At 38.5% G+C, this 17008-nt stretch overlaps 1 protein-coding gene across 1 annotated transcript in view; it reads left to right on the top strand.

Moving 5' to 3' along the window:
- The first annotated feature begins 2635 nt into the window (after positions 1–2635).
- Positions 2636–17008, top strand: part of AXDND1 (axonemal dynein light chain domain containing 1) — a 71621-nt gene continuing 57248 nt past the window's right edge. Inside the window, 8 exon segments of the mRNA XM_007448537.1 lie at positions 2636–2714; positions 4185–4357; positions 4780–4883; positions 7472–7592; positions 8635–8720; positions 10878–10934; positions 12594–12696; positions 13948–14069. Coding sequence (XP_007448599.1) covers positions 2636–2714; positions 4185–4357; positions 4780–4883; positions 7472–7592; positions 8635–8720; positions 10878–10934; positions 12594–12696; positions 13948–14069 — 845 coding nt within the window.

The following is a 17008-nucleotide window of genomic DNA, read 5'->3' as shown; positions in this document are numbered from 1 at the left end:
GGGATCCTCCCGGACCGGGGCACGAACCCGCGTCCCCTGCATCGGCAGGCGGACTCTCAACCACTGCACCACCAGGGAAGCCCTACTTTAGATTTTTTAAAACTTAAGAATGTGAAAGATGAATTACTTTGTTCTTCTAATACGTAAAAGCTTGATAAACCATGTATAAACTGATGCTGGAGTTTTGGGACATCTGAAGTTCAGTATCCTGCTTATGGTTCCAAACTCTAATGTAGAGTCAGGACAGCAGTGAGGAGGGAGGAAGACAAACTTTGGAGGAAAATTACCTTGCACCTGCTTGTGCATTGCTTCTGCCCCTCACCTGTTTTGATGGTTGCCAGTCCTTAAGGTGAAATATGTGTGTGCTATGTGTATTTTAATTCTTGGAAAATCTAGAAAAAACTTAGGATGATGGGAGATAGGGCTAAAGGCTAAAATGTTTAGATACCCAAGGTGTTTAGAAGAATTAAAAGGGGCATAGAGATTGTACTGTTTTTCTTTTCAACACTTTGCTCATATTTCTATGAGCTATTATGAGTCTCCCAAAACCCAGAGACTTAAGCATATAAACACAGAAGCATTAGAACTGTCCAGCTGATTTTCAAACATGTATTGAAGGTGTTTGTGCCAGGCACTATGCTTGGTACTAAGGAATATGATGACTGAACAAGAGAAGTTTTCTTCCCTCCTGAAATTTATTTTTCAGACTAGAGGCATCTAGATGCTGGGAATCCACCAGCATTACTTGGCATTAAGGTTTCATCCTAATACAAAATGATCCTGAAACCAAGCAGCAGGACCCTGTGAAGCCTTCCGGGGGAAAGACACTGCCCCACACCCCCATCCCCTGCCTCTTGTTTGCAGAAAAGCTTCAGCCTCCTAGGCCTTCCCCAAGTTCCAAAGAGCAAATTCAGAGAAGTGAGAAAATGCAGAAAGAAAGGAAAACAGTCAAGTAAAATAATAGTTTAGCTATAAAGCAAAAGTCAATGACCCTTAGTTCCTACCCAAGGGCTATAGATAATATTCTGAGCCATATCCTTGAGTTTATTACATATACTAACTCCCCACCAGATGGAAGAAGTTGACTGCATGCTAACAAAAGCACGTAGACCCCAGACCGTTTGGAACCATAAGGCTGATGATGTTGCCTCCCGAAATACCACCTGGTTATCTCCCCACCAACCAGAAATCAATCAGAAAAATGTCCACAAGCTGATCAGGCACCTGCGACTCTCTCCTTTAAAAACCCTTTTAAAAACCCTTTAAAAACCCTTCCCTGAAAGCCATTGGGGAGTTCAGGTCTTTTGAGCCTATTCTCCTTGCTTAGCACCTTGCAATAAACTCTGTATTTTCCTTCATCACACCTTGTAATAAACTCTATTTTCCTTCATCACAACCAGGCTGTGCTTTGGGCGAGCAGACCCAAGTTTGGTTGGCTAATCCTGGTGGTGGTAAGAGGCGGGCTCTCAGCTCCTCCGTTCTAATGTGTTTATCCCATTACTTCCTGAGAACAGGTGTTTAAGCAGTAATACCCAACGATTTGACTTGGGTTGGCTCTGCCTGAAGTGCAGTCTCCTTACCTGCCTCCAGCCAAAAAAAGTCTGGACCTAGGAATGCCTTCCCCCTGCACAGAAAGGTAAAAGTAGGATGGGGAGGGGGGCGCGGGCGGTGCTTAATAATCCATGGAAGACTCGATGGAAATGCCAAGGACAGGAGCAGCTTCTGCAATAATGCCTCAACTGATGGGAACACAGAGTTTTTGTTTACCCAATTTCCCCCTGAATGTGGCTTTTAGAAAAACAGAGGAGACAACAAAAAAGTGGGATAGAGTGATGCCAGAAACTTGCTCAAGTCCTACCCCGAAGTCTTCCCGGGGCAGGGGGAGAGCGACCGCCTGCCGTGGAAGCGCCTGGATCCAGACACTTTCTGACTCCGTGAGAACGGCCCGATTAAACATTTTTATTCTTCATTGCTGTTGAATCTATGTTGAGATTTAAAACACATCGGATCCCCGAGAAACTGTTTCTTAGCCGTCTCAGTCCTCCGCAGGCACCGCCGAAGGCAGCCGCCACTGAGGGTTGCTAAGGCCCGGGGTCCTGGGTTTCTATGGCGACACGCAGGCGTTTGGGAAAAGATGCGGCTGCAAGATGTCTGGCGGGAAGCACAGTTAACAGGTACGGGCTGCAAGTGTCGGTTTCCCATCACTTCTGATGCAGAAACGGTGCGAACTCTGCCCGACCGCGAGTCGGTGGGGCTGCGTGCGCCGGGCGCTGCCTGTAGGAAGGCCGGGACCTCGAGCAAGGGGCGCCTTCAGGTGGTGCCGGTGGTCGGAGAGGTGGGCCGAGCGTGTACTTACCGACTTGGGCCAAGACTCTGATCCACCCACAGGCTTCTTAGTCGCATCAGAGGACTTTAGAGCCCGGAAGTCTCCCCAAAGAAAACCCATGCTAGATGAATTGGAGACTCCAATTTTAACATAAACAGTTAACGGGTCTGTCTCTCTCTCTCTCTCTCTTTCCTGCAGGTCAATGTGGCAGCCCTGCCAAATCCCAGTAATGCCGCTGATTTGTTTCTAGGTTAGCTTTCTGGAGGGGTATTTCAAATTACTAGAGAGTGATAGAAAGCATTGCTTACTATGTCGCTCCCCAAAACGCCCTCAACGTCAACACCTGAGGGCAAAAATGTGAAAATCTTTGCATCCAAGGAAGAGACAGGTAAAGTTCTTCAAGGCATAAATAATCATGGCCATAGTCAGAAATCACAATACGTTCACTATTTTCCTTAATCTGAGATTTCAGGATACTTTAATTAGTTTCGTTTTTTCCAATACACTTGTTTCAATAAAATCAAAAGCCATTCCTTTTATAGTATTTTTCACTACTCTGCGTAAGGACTGTGTTTGTAATTTTTTTCAAATGCTAATGAGTTTTATATTGTTCTAAATTCAACCTATTTTAAATACCAATGGTTGTTATGAAACAGTACTTTTTTGGGATATTTGTTAAGGAACCAGTTTGTATCAGGTTTTAGTGATTATTCTGAATGAAAGTAATTATTTGTATAAGATTTTCATTCATATATAGCTAAATGCAGATCTGTACTGGAATAAGAATCTGCTAGTGACTTCCCTGGCAGTCCAGTGGTTAAGACTCCGTGCTTCCATTTCAGGGGGCTCGGGTTCGATCCCTGGTCTGGGAACTAAGATCCTGCATGCCCCCCCCCCCAAAAAAAAAGAAGAAGAATCTGCTAGACTCATTCCTACCCCTCATTATGTTAAAGCTTCCTCCAACTCACCTACATCTTGTTTTTAGGGGAGATTCTGCTAAAGTCCCACCTAACTTTTTTTTTTTCCCTTATTTCCTCTGATATTCTGACTCCATCCCAAACTTTCAAGAGATAGACTCTTAGTAATGTGAATTCAGAGGTTTTGATGGTGATCAAAGCATGATACATCCTTACAGAAATTAACGTAAACCATTCTATGTGAGGGGCATAGATGAGTTGAGAGTTCTTTAAGAAGATTGACAACCTAACCCTCCTTGCTGACTGCATAGGAGACCTTTTCCTGTATTAGGCCTACTCCCCTACCTTTATAACTCCTCTGCCCTAGTCAAGCTGAGTAGAACACTCTTTAGACTGAGTTTTACTGCACTAATTTGCTCAGATTATTCCACTCTCTTCATTTCTAAGGATCCCAATTCTACATTTAAATCTAACTCAGATACCTTTCACTCTATAAATATTCCAATTTAATTTTCACCTTTGAACTTATATAGAAAAAATTACTAAATAATTTGACAGTTTTGAGGAGAGGAGATTTCTTTTGTCATTTTCACATCAAAGGGAAAATAGACATTCCCATCTTCTTCACGCTGTCTCGGTTAGTTGATCAAGTGAAGTGAGTTTAATTTTCAACTTTGAATTTGGAATAATGGAGGTTCATCTTTGTACCTGAGTTTTTGAACTCATGTCTGATGTAAGTGTGAGTAGGGCAGACAATATGAGTTACTTTTTCTTGACTAGTTGGTTTTCAGTGTTTTAAATATTGCTGCTATTCTTGGCAACCAGAAGCAATGTTTCTCTCTGTTAGCAACATATATATGGGATTGATGAGGTAGCCTGGGAATCTCTAATTAACTCTCAAAAAAACTACAGTAAGCTTTTCTTTCCCATTATTTTCTTAGGACTTCCTAAACTAAGGGAGAAAAAAAGTCTGGTGGATCCATCGAAACCCCTTCCTACTTCCCTTCAGAATGAGTTCATCCCTCAGGAAGTTCTACTTTCTCTGACTTATACAGCCAATGCTGGTCCTTGTCCTGAAAACTTACTGCCTCCTAAGAAAATTAAAACCCCAAAGGTGTGTATATACATATATAAAGTACTTGGGAACATTTATCCTTTGGTATCCGGTTCATTAAGTATTTATTTAGCATATGTTATGTATTCCAGATTGTCTTAAGAATATTTTAAAATTAATTTCCTAGATTGAAAACTAAACTCTTTTGCATATTTTCAAGGAAATACTTGAGTATTTCCATTAACCTGTTTTTATGTGATTTACCTAAACGGTCATTACTACTCGTAGTCTTGATATTTTTCTTTCACTATTGAATTGTCCTAGTTTCAGTCTTTCTCCTTGGTATTAAATAAGAATTCTGCTCTCTCTTTTTCCATAGAATATTCAAATGCCTTTAATGTAAATACTCAAAAATGATTAAGAATAGATTTCACTTGACTAGAGCGCCCTCTGCTGTGTATTCATGTTTTTCTTTTTCCCAGGGTACTCTTCCACGCCCTGTTGACCACGTCTGGCATAACCCTATTCGAAGAAATAAGTTCAAATATCTGATTGACCATCCTGTTTCCCTAACAGGAGCTGGAAGGTAAAGAAGGAAGATAGTTGGGTAGATGCAGATGAATAGAATCATTATCTCATTTTGTATGATTTCCTTGGGAGGAGCAGAATCAGAAAAATTGTAAAATCATAGAATCATTGATTTTAAATCAAAATAAAATCATAGAATCAAGATTTCAAAGCTTGAAGTATCTTTTTAAAAAAAATACATTTATTTATTTATTTTTGGCTGCATTGGGTCTCCGTTGCTGTGCGCGGGCTTTCTCTAGTTGTGGCGAGCGGGGGCTACTCTTCGTTACGGTGCGCGGGCTTCTCATTGCGGTGGCTTCTCTTGTTGCAGGCTCTAGGCACACGGGCTTCAGTAGCTGTGGCACACGGGCTCAGTAGTTGTGGCTTGTGGGCTCTAGAGCGCAGGCTCAGTAGTTGTGGCGCACAGGCTTAGTTGCTCCGCGGCATGTGGGATCTTCCCAGACCAGGGCTTGAACTGGTGTCCTCTGCTTTGGCAAGCAGATTCTTAACCACTGTGCCACCAGGGAAGCCCGCTTGAAGTATCTTTAATGAACCAGAATACAATCTGAAGAGGACATGGGTCTACCTTTTTGTGTATGATTATTATCAAGAGGATGGCAATAGGTGCTGGCTTTGCTGACTTTTCACTTGTTTTAAATTTGCTTTTGCATGCCTTCATGTACTTGTCCCCTTCTCTCCTATTCTTTGTTGTACCCTAGTAGAAGGGGAAATATCAGGCAGAATGCCTTTAGGGCCTCTTTTATTTGCACATCTGAGAAGAGCTAGGTAACAGCTTCATGACCTGCAAAACCTTGAAAAACAAGTGCTTAATCCCTGCTTTTCCTCAAAGCGAACCCTTAACCTTTACACTGTTTCAGATCAAATCAGCAAATTATATTTGTTGTTTTTATATCATTCCTAAAAATATCCGAAATGTCAACATTTTCCCTGTGAAGATTGTAATCTGCTAATTTTCTGTGTATGGTTAATTTATCAATTTACTCCCTCCAAAAAATAATTTACTCCCTCCATGCTCCTTACTGAAATATCACTTAATAGTAAGTTGAGAGTTACTAATACTTGGGTAGGTTATTTAGTCTTTCTGAGTTCCATTTTCTCACTTGTAAAAGGGGAATAATAGACTTGCTCCATTTTGTGTACCTTCCAGGGATATAGAAAGCACAAATGAGATAATGAATGTAAGAGCACTTGTAAAACTATACACTGCTATGTAAATATAAGGTGTTATTACTCAGCTATGTCTCAGTGCTAGAAAAAGTGGTAGAAATTTAGGCTATTCATTTCTGTGTCCTGGGGCTTTGGTGTCATAAGTATTGGTACTTTATGCCATCAGACCATGGCTATAATTATTACTATATAGTAATTAGTAGTTATGAGATGTTTGAAGTACTTTGAAAAAATAATTAGCTATATCTGAATGCAGCAATAAACTGACATTAAAGTTTTAATGTCAAATGACATCTGAGTTGGAATTTTTTAAAATGTGAAGATCTGTAATGTGATAGGATAATGACCTCCCTGAAATGTCCTCGCTGCAGTCCTTGGAACCTGTGGATACATACCTTACATGGCAAAAGTTACCTTGATTTGGCATTGGCAAGAGACAAGAGGAGGGTGACTGTAAAATTAATAAGTGTTAGTGATAGATATTGAGGACAAAGGATGGGACGGAATCAGTTATGGATGCTGAGATTTTTGATGAGTAGAGTGGTGGTGCTAACTGACAGAATTAGTGAATATAGAAGGGTGAAAAGTGAGAATGAAGGAGAATTATTCAGTCATATCTAGAGGTAACAAATATGATAAGGTGAGATTTGATAGCATTGCCAAGGGAGAAAGTATAGGGAAAGCACAGAGGGATGAGGACAGGACATTGTGGAGCATTTCCATTTGGTAGGCAGGAGGTCACGGAGATGTTCAAGAAGGGGTAGGTAGGATGAGAGAACCAGGAGAGTCCAGTCATACAGAGGATAGAGGAGAGGAGAGTGTTTTTAAGAAGAGAGGTGATCAACCCTGGAAAATATTCCAGGAAAATAGTGGAAGATGAGAACTGATGACTTAGCTGTAGAAAGTCATCCTCAGCTTTCTAGAGAATGATTTCCCGACTGCAGGGAAATTTTTAGAAGTCTGATGTTTAGCAGAAAGTGAGAGAGAGATCAAGGTAACTTGACAACAACAATGTATGGTCAAGGGAAAATTTTTAGAAGGGGAGAAGACTTGAGTTAGAGACCGGGGGGAATGTTCCAAGAGAAAAGGAAATACACAGAAATTAGGATTGGTGGAATGAGGTCCCCAAGGATGTGGGCAAAGATGAAATGAAGGACTTAAGTGGAGGAAGTAATCCTGGGGAAGAGAATACATCTTGACATGAGGTTGAAGGAAAGGCAAATGAGAAATTTGAGATGGAGAAGAGGAAGAGTGCAGGGGGAAAACCCTAATGCCTCCGCCTTCTTAGTCAAGTATGAGGTAAGGAGACCAGTTTTGTGTCCCTTTGTATCCACTAGAAGGATGTGTGTGGACTTTACCCACTCTTAACCAGTAGCCAGACAAAATTTACTTTGTAAATATATTTTTCTTATCTTTTAGGGATATTTCTTTTCTGTACGATGTTAAATATGTTAAAGGAGAGACTAGGGAGAGCACAGTTTGTCCCCCACAAATGGACCGTTCATTACAGTCACGTGATGGTGTCCTTGTGCCTCATAAGGTAAATAAAGTATTTGACAAATAATTTCCTCTCCCTCTCTCTACTTAAAAAAAAAATTTCCCCCAAATATAAAGCCATGTCATACTATAACAACCTGCATTGTTTATGTTTTCATAGCACTTTCTAATTATTTCTAGAAAAGGGCATTTAGTGGGAGATGATCAAACATATCTTATTTTAAGCCATTTTCCAAACTACAGTTATTTACGTTAATCTAGATAATACAGTGTAGGAGACTAGATTTTTTTTAAAAAGAAACCAACAGTTTAAAGTTGTAGAATTCTTGAAAGTAACACAACATTGTAAATCAACTGTACTTCAATTTAAAAAAAGGCAGAAAAAAAATTGTAGAATTCTTATTTTTGGCTTGTTGCTAAGGTAAATTTTACATTCCTATTGAATTTTAAAGTCAATAGATTTTTGTGTAATTAATACTAAAACCAAGATTGTTCTTTAATTCATGGCTAATTTTTAATTTTATTTATTTATTTATTTATTTATTTTAAACATTTATTTATTTATTTTTGGCTGCGTTGGGTCTTCGTTGCTGTGCGTGGGCTTTCTCTAGTTGTGGTGAGCGGGGGCCACTCTTTGTTGTGGTACACGGGCTTCTTATTGCGGTAGCTTCTCTTGTTGCGGAGCACAGACTCTTGGTGCGTGGGCTTCAGTATTCATGGCACATGGGCTCAGTATTTGTGGCTTGTGGGCTGTAGAGCACAGTCTCAGTAGTTGTGGCGCATGGGCTTAGCTGCTCGGTGGCATGTGGGATCTTCCCGGACCAGGGGTCGAACCCAGGTCCCCTGCATTGGCAGGCGGATTCTTAACCACTGAGCCACAAGGGAAACCCCTTGGCTAATTCTTTAATTTGTGCTCTGCTAAAAGTTTATTACTCCTTGCCATGACCCATATTAATAATATTGTTATTTCTCTGATCAAAATCTCTTAATAAGTAGTATCCCTTTGGTATAGGAATTAGGATTTGTGAAACTCCATTTTTTTCATCTGCTTGTTTTCATTATTATTGTTCTTCTTTTTTTTTAAGCCAAAGAAACTAACAGATACTTTGATTCCTGAAGAATTTCATATTGTGTCAAATACAGGAGTTTCAGGTTTGGAGTGTTATGATGAGTGAGTACTGTGGTATATACTGAATATCTGACAAGTTGAACTGTTTCCTACTTCCCAGACATAGAGGAACCTGAGCAGTTCACTCATGTTCCCAAGCAATATCTACACTGAAGTGAGTAAACATCTGGCTTACCATCCTAATACAATTTAAGAAAGGTATCAAAAACTAATGAGAAAAGTCTTACTTAAAAGAGTTTGAAGCAACAAGAATTTACTGTATAGCACAGGGAACTGTGCTATTACAAGATATTGAATATCTTGTAATAACCTATAATGGAAAAAAATCTGAAAAAATATATAACTGAATCATTTTGCTGTATACCTAAAACTAACATAATATTGTAGATCAGTTATATTTCAATTTAAAAAGAGTTTGAGATTTTAGTTTAGATTAAATTGTTCTCTGTCTTTTCCTACTGTTTAATTTTGAATTAAAAAACAAACAAACAAACAAACAAACAAAAAAAAACAAAAAAAAACACAGATCTTTGTTCTGAACGCTTGCTATGCCTCTTTGGGAATGGTTTTGAGCAATGACAAAGGAAAGTAGCCCTCTAAGTTGGAATCTCATAATGCACACTCTAGGTCTTAGCTCCAGACTTCAGACTAGTCATTTCAAGTTTTCTTTGATTTCTGCTAATGGGATTGAAAATGGGATCTTGCTTTTATTTTCTGAAACAACACTTGAATGTTTCATAGTTTAAAAAACTAGAACTTTGGATTAGGTTTTATAGTAAAATATCCAGAAGCTGTCACTCTTTTTACCTTATCCAATACATATGTTAAATGGCATTTCCGTATGATGGTGGGTTTCAGAACAATATTTTGCTAAAGGGAACTAAATGGAACTCATTTTTTGGGTAACTTTTAATTCTTATATAATTTCCAAATTATAAAAAAGTTACAAAAATGGGACAGGGAACTCCTGTATACCCTCTTTCCTGACTCACTGAGTGTTTACATTTTGCCTTATTTGCTTTAATACACACACACACACACACACACACACACACACACTTAAACTATTCAAGAGTAAGTTGGAGGCCCTCATGACCCTTTGCCACCAAATACTTTAGTGTGTATTTCCTTGTAACCCACTAATAGATCTTTTTGATGACTTTTTTAGCTCCATCATTCTTGTGTATATTAGTTGCCATTTTACAATATAGACTCATAGATTTCTGTTTTTTTTCAGTGAGTTATAATTCTTTGCTATCAGTGATGTTCAAATTTTTCCTGATTTTGCTAATGCCAGATCCTTTGAGCTGGCTCTTGTGTTCTTTAGGCATGTCCCCATCATTCTTTGAATGTTCTCTTATTTTCTGGCTCAATAAGATTTTCAGGTTCATCTTGTATTTCCCAACTCCAGCTTTGGAGTGAGCTATGAGTCACTTCTCCACGGAGTACTGTTTGCCTTTTAGTGGAGAAGGGTTCTTAGAAACCAAGATCTGGGTGCTAGGTGTACTCATTGCTCCTGGGGTATCATTGCTTCTAGTCCCTCTCACATACTCATTTTTGAAACGTCTTTGAGTCTTTATATTCCCTGAATATTTTTCACTAATCTAAATTCTGAAAGTGGACCTTATTAATCAACTGTGTTCCAGTAGGGGGCAGAACCAAAGGAAGTGTTTTTTAACTAGGGGAAGAAAAAAGATATATAAATAATAATGAATTTGAAGAATTACCATGAGATTCTCATTGTGATACCCATTTAGCTATAAGCAAGTACTTCCAGAGGACAGATTATATATGCTGGGCATCAGGAAGATTGGCTTCTAGTTTCAGCTCTGCTTATTAATTTTATAATCTGTTTAGTCACTTAACTTTGTTGACTTCAGTGGTCTTAAAACATTCTTCCACCTTTGAAATGTCATTTTTCTTAATGAATCAAAGAAATTTTTGTATTGTGATACCTTGAGGAATGTGATTAAAGCTCCTTTACTTAAAATTTTAAAAAATATGATAAGTATCATTATATCTGTGTCTGTAGATGTCTAAGGCTATTTAAGTATCCTCTTGTGTGTAAAATGATGGACCTTTCTGATTGTCTCCAAGCTTCTCAATTCTGTGAGGTCTTAAGTTTTTCATGTCTTGTTATGTGATAAATAGGCCAGACAGTTTTCTTATAATAATATTTACCTGTCTTATTTATTGCAGCAAATATACTACTCTCCTCACAGATAGTGAAAATAGACTATTGCTCTTCCCATCCATGTAAGTATAGTTTATTTTTGAGAGTGTTTCTAAGAAGGAATAACTATATACACATATTTTCCTTTTTATTGGTACTTTATTACACAAAAATATTAAAATTACTGCAGAAAACCGAGACAATAATTGCCTACAATTCTATCATTTAATCAGTGTTTTCATTTGTCCGACTGCATATTGATTTTTTTTTTTTTTTTTTGCGGTACGTGTGCCTCTCACTCTTGTGGCCTCTCCCGTTGTGGAGCACAGGCTCCGGACACACAGGCCCAGTGGCCATGGCTCACGGGCCCAGCTGCTCCACGGCATGTGGGATCCTCCCGGACCGGGGCACAAACCCATGTCCCCTGCATTGGCAGGCGGACTCTCAACCACTGCGCCACCAGGGAAGCCCTAAAAACACTTTTTTTTTTTTTACCATTTTAAATGAGTTTTTTTTGGTTTGTTTTTAAATTTTATTTTATTTGTGGTAAGAATACTTAGCATGAGATTTATCCTCTTAATAAAATTTTAAGTGTGCAATACGATATTGTAATTATAGGAACAGTATTGTACAGCAGAACTGTAGAACCTTGCATAACTGAAATATTATGCCCATTGATGAGCAACTTTCCATTTCTTTCTCCCCTCAGCCCCTGCAAACCACCATTCCACTTTCTGATTCTATGAGTTTGACTATGTTAGATACCCCATGTAAGTGGAATCACACAGTGTTTGTTTTTCTGTGACTGGCTTATTTCACTTAGCATAATGTCCTCTAGGGACATTCATGTTGTTGCATATCGCAGAATTTCCTTCTTTTTTTAAGGCTGAACAATATTCCAGTATGTGTGTGTGTGTGTGTATGTATGTGTGTGTGTGTATGTATGTGTGTGTGTGTGTGTGTATACATATATATATATATGTATACACACACACACACACACACGCCACATTTTCTTTATCCATTCATCAATGGACATTTAGGTTGTTTCCACATCTTGGCTGTTGTGAATAGTGCTTCAATGAACTTGAGAGTGTTAATGTCTCTTCAAGATCCTTCTTTTTTTTTTTTTTTCTTTTGGCCACACCATGCGGCATGCAGTATCATAGCCCCCTGCAGGGATCAAATCTGTGCCCCCTGCAGTGGAAGCATGGATTCTTAACCCCTGGATTTCCGGGGAAGTCCCTCTCTTCGAGATCCTGATTTCAAGTGGGATTGCTGGATCATATTTAAAATACTTTTATATTCTAAATATAACCATTAGTGTTTCTCCATTTTGCTATAGGCTTCTTTTCTTATCTATCCCTTGTCCCTTTTCTTTTATATTGTGAGGTAGCGGATCTTCGCGGCTTGGTGTTTATTACTCCACATTTTTCTGTGTTCTTACAATCTTACACAATAGGGGTATAGGGTTTTTTTGGGAGGTGGAACATTATTTTCTTTTATGAAAAAGAGGATCACACTATTTGCATTTTTGTTGGTTTTTGTTTTGTTTTGTATTTTGTTTTACTGTATTATTGATATCCCACTAGATTAGTATTGTACATATAGGTATAACGCTTTAAAATACTATTAATATTCCATAGTATGTACATTTTCTTTATACATATTATGTTCCTTTGCCATCTGAGCATGACCTGATGTAACACTAATTATATATGTCTGTCATCTTAATCTTTTAGGAAACCTAATAAAAGAGTAGAAGTGGTCCAGCTGAATGATGTGATGGATACTATGCTAGACAGGGCTGGTGTGGAAAATCAGGCATATACAGGGCCAACCAAGGTAATTACAAAGATCACTGTAAACCAGTGGTTAAGAGCATGCACTCTGGAGGTAGAATGCCTGGATTGGACTCCTGACCCTGCCGTTTATTAGCTGATGACCTTGGGCAGGTCATTTAATGTATTTGTACCTTGATTTCCTCATCTGTAAATTACAGATAATAATATTATTTACTTCATAGGGTTGTTGTAGAGATTAAATGACATAATGAATGTAGATTGCTTAGGACAGTGCTTGGCATGTGGTAAACATTGTATAATTAATTTTTAGTCATTATTATATTTAATTGAATATAAGGCACCACTGATTATAAGACCCTTATTATTTTATATACCACTAAAAACACTGCCAATTAAACCATGCTTTCTTATCACTTATAATTTTTATTTTGCACCTAATGAAAGAGCTCTTTCAGTCTTACATAGATAAAGACGTTTTTCTTTATGGGGCTATTTCTCTTGTTTTATAAATTTTTATTTTTATAGAATTTGAAACTTATAGACAAGTTCAATATAAGGCACTCCTATGTAACCTTTACCCGGGTTTGGTAATTGTTTACACTGTGCCCAATTGGCTTTGTCATTCTCTTTCCCTCTCTATGTATCTCTATGTGTATGTTTTTTTTCTGAACGATTTTAGAGTAAGCTGGCAACCTCATGCTTCTTTATCAGCAAACATTTTAGGGTATATTTCCTATAAATAAGGACAATCTCTTATATATCCATAATATAGTTATCAAAATCAGGAAATTTAACATTGATATGATAGTATTATCTAATATAGTTCATATTTAAGTTTCAAATTTTATTAATTGTCCCTGTAATGGCCTTTATAGCTATTTTCCCCTCCATTTCGAGATCCTAGGATCACACAGTGCTTTTAGTTGTCATGTTCCTTTAGACAGCTATAACTTGAAACTGTTCTTTGTTTGTCTTGACCTCAATATCTATAGAATGTTCCTTAATTTTGGTTTGTCTGATGTATACTTATTCAATTCAGGTTTTGTATTTTTGGCAGGTATGACATAGTGGTGATATTGTGACTTTCTCAGTGCATCATATAAAGAGGTGCATGATTAGACATAGATTTTTAAAAAATATGTCATTTTTTATATATGTTTATAAAGGAAAATGTAAGTGAACAAATTAATCAAGGTGTTTCTAAAACTTATTCACATTGAGTGCTTACGTCCTAAGATGTTTTTTACTGGCAAGACTGTAATAAATACTGATTATACTTATCTTTTGCCAGATGCACAAACTACTTCATATATTGAAGAAGGAACAGACCATTTATAATACAGTGTTTCATGAACTTATTCGACAAGTCAGTGTGGACTGTGCAGATAGAGGAGAACTACTATCCAAAATCAGGTTAGAGCTGTTATCGGAGTACCCCAGTTTCCTCCTGAATTTTATATTAGAATTATATTTATATCTGCTTTTAAGAAAATCACAAAAGTAACTTCTCTGCTCTATTGATAATAAGGGACCCAAGTGCATTTCTATTATATTTTCTATAGTAAAAACATTAGTTGAGAACTTCCTTAAGGTGATTTCTGTTGGGATGTTTGGCACCATTGGGAGTGAAGTGCTACGTGAAAAAGTAGAAAAAGTATAGATTCTGGAGACAGACCAGTCTGATTTTAAATCATCATCTAGGTGTGTGACCTTGGTAAAAGTCTACCCCTTAGTTTGTTTATTTGTAAATGAAGACAATAACTATGTGAAATTTTTTCTTTTCTTAAAAAAATTAAGTAATTAATTAATTTTTGTCTGCATCGGGTCTTCATTTGATACGCGCGGGCTTTTTCTCTAGTTGTGGTGAGCGGGGCCTACTCTTCATTGTGGTGTGTGGGCTCCTCACTGCGGTGGCTTCCCTTGTTGTGGAGCACGGGCTCTAGGCACCCGGGCTTCAGTAGTTGTGACTTGGGGGCTCAGTAGTTGTGGCTCGTGGGCTCTAGAGCACAGGCTCAGTAGTTGTGGCGCACGGGCTTAGCTGCTCGGTGGCATGCGGGATCTTCCTGGACCAGGGGTCGAACCCACGTCCCCTGCATTGGCAGGCAGATTCTTAACCACTGCACCACCAGGGAAGTCCCACTATGTGAAAATTTTTCATTCGTATATGATATTTACTGAGTTTCTACTCTGTGTCAGGCATTAAGATGCTTCATAGAATAATGCAAGCACAAAAGTAGGTGCTCAATACAATGATTATTATAGATGATGATGATAACTATTATTACTGTAATTCTTCTCCTGATGACTATGGCACTTTCCAAAAGCAGAAAGGAATAGTAGAATTAGAACACTGGGTTCAAACTACACATCTGCAGCTTCCTTGCCATGAAACCATAGGCAAATTATTAGATTTCTCTCGATATCTGTTTCTCCTGAATGGGAATTAATAATATAAACTTGCCCTATTAGCCACTATCTGATTTGTGGAAACAGAGTCTGCCTATCTGACGGTGCTGAGAAACTAGGAGCAAAGCCATTAATAGGAGACTGGTCAAGAATAGATACTAAGGAGTAAGTTGTTGGAACACCATCGAGAGCTGCAGAATGCCCAATTACAATGAGGATAGGGAAGCTAAAGGCTCAGTTGTCACTCTTAAGAACAAAGCCAGGAGACATAGAGTGAGGATAGGGAAGCTAAAGGCTCAGTTGTCACTCTTAAGAACAAAACCAGGAGACATAGATGAGGAATCATTGCAGAGGAGGTGGATAACTAACTGTGTATCCAAACCTTCCTTTAATGAGGAATTGCTGTAAGTGGGACTCTTCCAGCTGATTTCAGGAGTTAGCTTCTAGGGGCCAAAATAGGGTGGGGCCCTATTCCAGGAAGTCTAGACAGAAAGAGATAGGCAGGCAAGTCAAAGCCAAATTTCTTTAAGAAAAATTGAGCCAGACACTAGGGTGACAAAAAAATTAACTCCAAAGTGCCAGAGTTAGGATCAGAATACGGTTTCAAAGCTAAGGTTTTAGAATGGGGTAGAGTTGGAGTTTAAGAATACAGAGTACATGGGGATAGGCAATGAGGTTTCAGGGTGGTTGCTGCAAACATTCATGATGTGTTTGTGAAATGGTGAAACATTCAGTAGGTCCAGAATGATCTAGTGTCTGGCATTTTGTTGTGTTAGGAGCTCTTTGAAGGTCTAGGGCCTACCTTCAATGAGGAACACTTCTGTTGTCCTGAGCCTGGTATCTTCTAAAGTCCTCCCTGTTTCACAAGATTGCTGTGAGGATCCAGTAGATGTCCCCAATAAAAGGTAACACCATGCATGCCCTGGAAATACTCTGTATCAGCCCCATTTGCTTGTCACTATAGTTTTCTGCTCTGTCTTTTTTTTTTTTTTCTGGCTGCGTTGGGTCTTTGTTGCTGTGCCCAGGCTTTCTCTAGTTGCGGAGAGCAGGGGCTACTCTTTGTTGTGGTGCACAGGCTTCTCATTACGGTGGCTTCTCTTGTTGCAGAGCATGGGCTGTAGGCACGCAGGCTTCAGTAGTTGTGATTCTCATGCTCTAGAGCGCAGGCTCAGTAGTTGTGGCACACGGGCTTAGTTGCTCCATGACATGTGGGATCTTCCTGGACCAGGGATAGAACACATGTCCCCTGCATTGGCAGGCAGATTCTTATCCACTGCACCACTAGGGAAGTCCCTGCTCTGTGTTTTTCTGATCAGCTTGTGTGTGTCTCTGCTTTTCATGCAGCTGTCTCTTAGGCCTGTTACTGTAGAAGGAGGGTTTCATATGAAACAGGTTCATAATAACCATTTTTTATAGAGGGAAGAATGACAGATTGGTTATAAGCTGAATAAGACTCAGATTACACAGAAATAGGGCTACTGCAGTAATTATTTTTGGTTGACACTATAAATATCTTTGGATGTAGGCATCTGACATTTTTCAGTTATTGTTATTTTTATTTTTTCCAATATTTTATTAAGGGAATTTCCAAATACATAAAAATTGAAAGAATTTTACTGTAAGCACACATATATCTAGATTCTGTTGTTAACATTATACTGTTCTCGCGTTATTGCTTGTCTATCCATCTAGCCATGCTTCTGTTTATCCACCAACTTCATGTACTTCAAAGTAAAATGCAGACATCAGTGTATTTCCCTCAAATACTTCAGCGTGTCTATCATTAATCAGAGTTCATTATTTATTTGCCTTTTTTTCCTTTTTAAGTAAAATTTACATATAATGAACAAATCTTGTCTGCATTTGTTGACTTTTGACAGATACATACACTTAAATAACCCAAACTCTTATCAAGATATAGGGTATTACAGTCACCTCACGAAGTT

This window comes from Lipotes vexillifer, unplaced genomic scaffold, assembly GCF_000442215.2.
Source record: "Lipotes vexillifer unplaced genomic scaffold, Lipotes_vexillifer_v1.1 scaffold76, whole genome shotgun sequence".
In the NCBI taxonomy this organism is placed as follows: domain Eukaryota; kingdom Metazoa; phylum Chordata; class Mammalia; order Artiodactyla; family Lipotidae; genus Lipotes; species Lipotes vexillifer.
Note: the sequence above shows the minus strand (reverse complement) of the source record. Positions and strands in the feature narration are given on the sequence as shown.